Source organism: Clupea harengus, chromosome 17, assembly GCF_900700415.2.
Source record: "Clupea harengus chromosome 17, Ch_v2.0.2, whole genome shotgun sequence".
Classification (NCBI taxonomy): domain Eukaryota; kingdom Metazoa; phylum Chordata; class Actinopteri; order Clupeiformes; family Clupeidae; genus Clupea; species Clupea harengus.
In genome coordinates, this window is record NC_045168.1 from 1032501 (window position 1) to 1040000 (window position 7500).

At 46.8% G+C, this 7500-nt stretch overlaps 1 protein-coding gene across 21 annotated transcripts in view; it reads right to left on the minus strand.

Moving 5' to 3' along the window:
• The window catches only part of ptprma (protein tyrosine phosphatase receptor type Ma), a 193268-nt gene that overhangs the window by 108969 nt on the left and 76799 nt on the right, over positions 1-7500 (minus strand). For all 21 annotated transcript variants that reach the window (XM_031583787.2, XM_031583786.2, XM_031583784.2 and 18 more), the window contains exons 6-7: positions 7396-7500; positions 1438-1731 (exon numbers count right to left, since the gene is read on the minus strand). The exon at positions 7396-7500 is cut by the window's right edge and continues 70 nt beyond it. In XM_031583787.2, the coding sequence (XP_031439647.1) occupies positions 1438-1731; positions 7396-7500 (399 nt within the window). The remainder of the gene's footprint in view (positions 1-1437; positions 1732-7395) is intronic.

The window sequence follows — 7500 nt, forward strand, 5'->3', positions numbered from 1 at the left end:
CATTAAGGGAGACAAGCCTCACTCCCCCATGGTGGGGTACATCCATCGGCCGGTGCATTTCAGGTGCAGAGATGGCTTTCGCTTAGTTTGCACAGAGGAGACGAATGGGGTTGGGGGGTATTGGGGTAAACAACAGCAGACCGTAATGAATTTAGCATTAGCTGCTTAATGAGTGTTCTGCTGATCTAGCTACAAACAAACATCCCCGTAGGAAACGGAACCTGTTGGCAATCCCCTTTGGAGGAAGAGCATATGAAAGGAATGGGCCAAGGTGAGGAGATAATGTGCTTGAGAATGAAAACCAACAACTGGGGCCAAATTACCAAGACGGCCACTTTAATACTATCTTCTGTGACTTAGCTCAATTTATTTCCAGTAATTTGAAAAAATGTGTTGGCAAATAAAGAGGAGTCATTAATTAACTTCTGCCACACAGAAATAAATTAATCTTCTTTTCTCTTTTACGTCAAAGAACAAATGTGGGGATATTTTTAATTTACAGCTCGTGAAGAAATGGCTACTCAGCTGAAATGTATGTCTTGTATCAATCACAGAATCCTCAAAATGTCCGAAAATCCCAGACATAAAGCAGAGGTAGGGGGACTGAGAAGACTGTCATCGTCTCTACAGATGACCAGGGTGAGTCATCCACATCCATCTCCCGAGCCCAGCACACAAAGCCCACCTGTTCTCTAAACATGGCTCGCTGTGATTCAACTGAGGCACCATCATCAATCACCAGCCACCAAGCCACCCCTTCGTCCCCAGAAACCCACCCGACCTGCTACACGGTCACAATTACCACACCTCAGATATGACCCCCCCCCAATCTCTTCTGACGCCGGTGTCATCAAGGTATCACTATATGGTGCAGCAGGCGCTACCACAACTACAATAAGTCTCCTCCCCAACAAGATGTTTCTCACTCGGGTTTGCTGAACCCAAAGACAAGAGGGCCACAAGGAATTAAGATGGCGGTAATAACATCCTCAGTGTTGCAGAGATCAAGTCATTCTCTTTCTGCTGTGTCCCAGGCCTATTCATCAAGAGGCTGAAAGAGGGTCTGGTCTGGCTTTCCATCATGTGTACAGGGAGGAGATACAGATCTATAAACATTGGTGAATTTATTTAAAAGGACGAGGTTCACAGGTGCTTCTCATTCATTTTAGTGGGTAAGCAGAGTTCAAGGTAAAATAGTAAAATAGTAAAATATGAATGGATCTGTGTGGAATTAATGAAAATAAACATGCCCCTATATTAATAAAGACCTCTTGCTGGAACATAGATTAACTTCTATAAATCTAACCAAACAAATTAAAAGAGAATTGAACTGCAAAACACCTGGCTGGGATGGCCCCTGATGTGGCCTGTCCGGTGAGATTTCCCCCCTTTCCCTCTGATGTAGTAAATAAGTATTAACATGTTTGACTGACTCACCAGCACACTTGGTTCTGGCACGCAGTGGAGGACCAGGCGCCCCGGTACCCCCATCATTGGGTCGGGTCAGAAGCACGCTGATCTCGTACTCAGTGTCCGGGTCCAGATGGCCAATCTTGTGGGTGGGCTTGTCCACGGGCTGGTTGTCAATCAGGCTCCCAGACACGGTGCGGTACTCGACCTCGCGCTCGGTGATGGGGCCGTCTCCGTTGATTGAGTTGGCGTTGAGCTGGATCCACAGGTAGGTGGCGCCGACAGCAATGAGCTGAGGTGGGGCGATCGGAACTGGAGGTTCTAGAAGGCAAACAGAAACAAAGGACAAAACGAGTTTAATAACAAACGCCTATCAGCTACGTCGCCAAGCAACAGTACTCGTAAACACCACTTAGTCAGCCTAAGCTGGCTTTGTATCACACGTGGAGACACAAAGACAAAAACATTAAGGCTTCTGATGTCTGATGTCCGGACCTCTTTCTATTCTAGGTGATGGAGGTGTGTGTGTACCATGACTCTGTAGAGATTCCTATTCATCTGATGCCTTGGGTTTCATCTTAAGTAGGTGCAATTAAAGTACTGTGAGCTCACCGCACAAAAGGGGGGCTTTCTGATTCCCAACATGGAGAGTGAGCTTTTGTGATATGGGGGAGATTTGAAAAGAGCTAATGAGTTAAAACAATTAATTTCCTGACCTTCATCGTTTCAGAACCGAGAGGAATTTCATTACCCGTCACCCCTGTGGTCCTGCTCTACTTCTCCTGCGACCTATTTTTTTTTTTTACAGAGTCCTGCTACCACACACACACACATCCTCTCTCGCTCGTTCTCTCTATAACACACACACACCCTTGCAGCAGAAGTGTGTGTGATTAGGAGCCATTAGAGCACAAAAAATCTATTATGGTGATAAGTGATTTGGGCATAAAATAAAACGGACCTTGAACAAATGTATGTTTCTGTGTACGTTCAGTGTGGCAGGCTGGGAATGGGTTTGCGCATGGTGGTGTTTCTGCTCCCGGCTGTTCTTTCATTTTAGCATTGTTTATTATATCTATTATGATGAGTAACTTGCTTATGGCCACCATTTTTCCTCATACAGAACACGCCCCATAGGCCTTCACAATTGATGACTGTCTTGACGGGAAAAATCCAGGTCTGGCATTTTCTGAGTAAAAAACTCTTTAGCATTGGAAAGTCAATACGCACAAAGACATGCTATTTATCATCACTCACTGTTACAGGGTTAAGCTAATGAGATGTGCTTTTTTTCCCCCATGTTTTACTTTTGACTTGGTCTGTATGAAATTCGCTCACAAAGGGAGGCATCAGGCATGTTTCAAAGCTCAGGTGGAAATGCTGTAGGCATTCTGACACCCGCCGAGGCCCGTAGTGTAAAAGAAACATGTTTTCAGGGGGAGGGATATGATATTGATTGGAACCACGGAGAACACCAATTACTGGTGAAGTAATGGGTCATCCGTCTTCCTGACAGGCCCATGTGCAGGTGTGACCCGAGCAGAGTGATGAAGCTGAGAGGAAAGCAAGTGTGTCTATGAGCTTCCCCAAACCATATCGCATATAAGAGCGCTGGGACTCCAGCCCAGTGGAAAAGCTCTGCACCAACAGGAGCCCGTAAAATACTTCAGTCACTCTCTGCACATCCAAATGATGAATTTGCACGGTTAAAACTTGCCAAACTTGTTAAACAACACCAAAAACTCATTATGTCATGTTGAGAGGATGTTAAGCAATTAAATTTGACCTCATTTAACATTCTCTCTATGGCTAGAGGCATTGTTTCAGAGTCGTCCAGATTCTCAAGAGATCCGTGGACCCTCAACCCCAGTCGAGCTCCAAACATCCTTCTCTGTCTAGATCACATTACTCGAGGAGAAATCTAACATCTGGCAGTTTTAATCTCTCTCTTTCTTTCCTTCTCCCCTCTCTCCATCATTTTGTAACCCTAGTCCCTGAGGTTCTGTCTGACTTCTCAATTTTCAGACAGCAAGACAGGGAACAGGTGGAGACGTTTCACAGTGGAGAAAGAAAAAAAACAACAAGAAAATATTCAGTTCACCCCCCCCCCCCCCCCCCAAAAAAAAGAGAAAAAAGTCCCGGTGCCACCCTCCACCCTTCCAGTGATTGGACGGACTGGCTTAACATGAAGTGACATTTCAATCTGTGCACCCGACGGATTTCAAAGCGACGGCTCCGCGTCAAGCCAGAGACGTCCAGGTGGCAGTGTCACCGGGAGCGCGCAGCTGTCTGTGTCCGTGGCTGTCATTGCGTTCGCATGGCTGAAAAAAGACATCAGCTCCGGAGCGACGGCCCGCGATCGATCGATCTCCGAGACCTCCTCCAGACACGGCCATGCCCACTGACACGTGCCATAATGTGAAAACAAAAGGTTGAGACGCTTCATCAAACCACAGCTGGCGTGCCGCGCCGCGCCGTGCCCGATGAGTGGCAGATCTATATGGATATTGATCATATCTGTAATGAGTTAAAAACACAAACCTGGCTCCATTTCATTCCTGGTCAATAGTTCAAGACCTGCAAGGGGGACATATGCTGAATATGAAATGAGATGTGCCCTTTCATATTTCAACCTTTTACATTATTAAAAGGTCTGTTCTTTCATACTCTCGCATATGAAACTTAGACTTAAAATTATGGGAATATAAATCTAGTTGAAGGTTAAAATTATGAAATGCTACCCACTGTGACACCCTGAGGATAAATCAGCGAAACTATTCTCCACACTATAATGCATGTCATCACACTATCAGCCTTTTGTAGTGGCTCTCCAGAGGTCAAAGGTCCTGGAACAGGCAGGCGATGGATTAGCGCGGTATTAGCGGCCACACGTCTCTGGTGTGGACACTGGGTGTGGCTGCTTGTCGCCACGGCCTCTGTCGCCAGGCAGCTGTCGTCGTCATGGAGCTGACCCAGCAGTTGTGTAGGATGTTCAGTTGAAGGCACAGCTGTGTGGTGCCACGCTGCCGCACCTGCCAGACACACCCACGCCAGCGACCGCGACCGCGACCGCGACCGAGCCTATATTTAGAGATGGCCGTCGCCCTGCAACCTAACCCCCAAACCAGCAGGATCTCCAGATATCTGTTCCAAAACAGTCTTTGCCATCCCAAGATCCTTACGCTGTTTCCTATTAAGGAACCCATTTGGTCAATATTTAAAGAGTATAAAAGAGGCCTCCCTCTGGGAATGTTTTTTTTTTTTTTTTCGTGTGGATATTTTGGTTCATGTAAACTGTTTTAGGGGCCAACAGAATTTCAAACCTTCAACGTGTTCTTACTGTTTCAGCAGAACATTGAGCCGTATGAGAGGCAGGCTGGATCCAACAGCATGAAAGAGTCCAGTGCATTTCAGAGTGAAACTGTAAGCCATTTAAAAGGGCCTTAAAAGGCAAGAGTACACCTCCCTACTCTGAAGGTTAAACAACTCTCTGTACAAAAGTCCTCTCTGACATTGACAACACAAGCACAGCGCATGTCCAGTATCATGCGAATAGCATTTACGTGCTAGCTAATCCGTGAGGCTAAACGGGGAGTTAACCAAGACCAGCACCGGCTCCAGGTGTGTGGTGTGATGTGGTAATAGCCCTCTGTGGGACCTAATAGGCGGTGGATGTGGATGTGGTGGACTTAAAGAGAGGGCACTGCTTGAATGATTTATCTCTCCCAGGGCTCCCCGTGTGGAGCTGAGCTGCAGGGTCAGCCTTGTTAACCTGCAGGCCTTGGCAGCTCTGTCCCCAAGACCTGGCCAGACGAATTTGGTTCTCCTCTCTGTCTCTCTCTCTCTCTCTCTCTCTCTCTCTCTCTGTCTCTCTCTCTCTCTCTCTCTCTCTCTCTCTCTGTCTCTCTGTCTCTCGCTCTCTCTCACACACACACACACACATACTCTCTATACCCTTGGACAGAGAGGATGGCACTGGGATGCAATATGATGTGTCTGTGTGTGTGTGTGTGTGTGTGTGTGTGTGTGTGTGTGTGTGTGTGTGTGTGTGTGTGTGTGTGCACGCACGTCTGTGTGTGTGTGTGTGTGTTTGTTTGTGGGGAGAGAGAGGGAGAGAGTACCTATACAGCACAGAGGGAAATCACATGCTCTGCTGAGAGTGGCATGAGAAACATCATTGAGAGGCTGTGAGTGTATGTGTGTGTGTGTGTGTGTGTGTGTGTGTGTGTGTGTGTGTGTGTGTGTGTGTGTGTGTGTGTGTGTGTGTGCGTGTGTGTGTGTGTGTGTGTGTGTGTGCGCGCGCATGTGTGTGTGTGTTTGAGTATATGGTCAATGTATATCCCTCACTGGATAGATCTTTTGATCTTAATCTTATACCATAAGACCTTGTAATGTTTTTGAAGTGTTACGTGTGGTTTGCCTTTGTCCATCCATACTTCCCACAAGAACACCACATTGGATTGTGGCAATTCTTGCATGCTCTGTTTCATATACAGTAGTATGTAATTACAGCATCTAAGCTAAGAACAGGCGAGATATACAACTGCGTTACACAGCCAGTACACTTTCTGCATACCCAAGAAACATCCGGCAAGTGAATTGTGTGATTCGGGAGAAAAATATAAAGTGATAGATTTAACAAGCCCAGCCTCAATGGATCAAGGGAATTGGTTGTTGCTTTTGTAATACATTTCAATTACTGTCTGAGAAAGCAGCCGTCTCTGGTAATAGTGTTTAAATGATGATGCATAATTGGACGTGTGGAAGGAGGCTGACAGTCTCTTTTGAATCTCACTTGAGGATTCAGTCCTAAACAGATGAACACACACTAGACCTCATATACACTGACAGCTGTGATTCACCAACAAACACACACACACACACACACACACACACAAACATGTACACACACACATACACATACATACAGTCAAGCACGCATACACACACATACTCACATACATTTTATATATAAATATGTGTGTGTCTGTGTGTGTGTGTGTGTGGGTGTGTGTGTGTGCTTGCTTGCATATATATATATATATATATATCATACTCATACATCCTCACCACACCCACACATGCACACACACACACACACACACACACACACACACACACACACACACACACACACACACACACACACACACACACACACACACACACATCCAGTGCAGACTCCCTGCTATGCGCTCTGAGCACGTCTGCTAAGGCCTTTGCCAGTCAAGCGGACACCCACTAGGGCAGTCTGGCTGTGATGGACAGGCTTCTATCTGGGGAGGTCGGATTAAAGCCATCAATCAAACACCGGCCAGCCTGGACTGAGGGAGTACTGTACAGGCGGCTCACATCGCAGTGGTGAACTTGGGGAATGGAAATTAGGGAGACCCACTTCTGGCCCCAGCGCTGGAAAATTCCCACTGCATAAAAAGAGACTTTACTCTCTCTCTCTGTATAAGTGTGTGTGTGTTTGTGTAGGTGTGTGTCTGTGTGTGTGTGTGTGTATACGTGTGTGCATGAATGTATGTGCAAAGGCTTGTGGCAGATTTATGTCTGTGAGGGGTGTGTGTGTATGTGTGTTTGTGTGTTTGTGTGTGTGTGTGTGTGTTCTGAGCAGTGTAGCAGGTCTGTCTGAGAGTGTGTGTGTGTGTGTGTGTGTGTGTGTGTGTGTGTGTGTGTGTGTGTGTGTGTGTGTGTGTGTGTGTGTAACTGGGATGCCGGCCACACTTTTCTGCAACAGGACCACACATGCAGTCATAGCTGAGCTGCACACAAGAACAGAGGAGTTGAAAACCCTGAGAAGGTTGTTTGCAGTCGAAGTTTCCACTCCGTGAAACGCCAGCGCAAATGAAGATTTATATTTAGGGCTACTTGTCTGTCAGGAATTGCACATGATATCTTGCCAAGGATTACTATTTCCCTCAAGAGCCAGAGAAATCCCCCACTCCTGCCCCTGCCCCTGACATTCCACTCTCCACTTACGTTTGACAATGAGCTCGGCATAACTCGACACGCCCACGCCCCGGTCTGACTGGACGATGCAGCGGTACCGGCCAGAGTCTCCTTTGGTGGTGTTCTCCACATCGA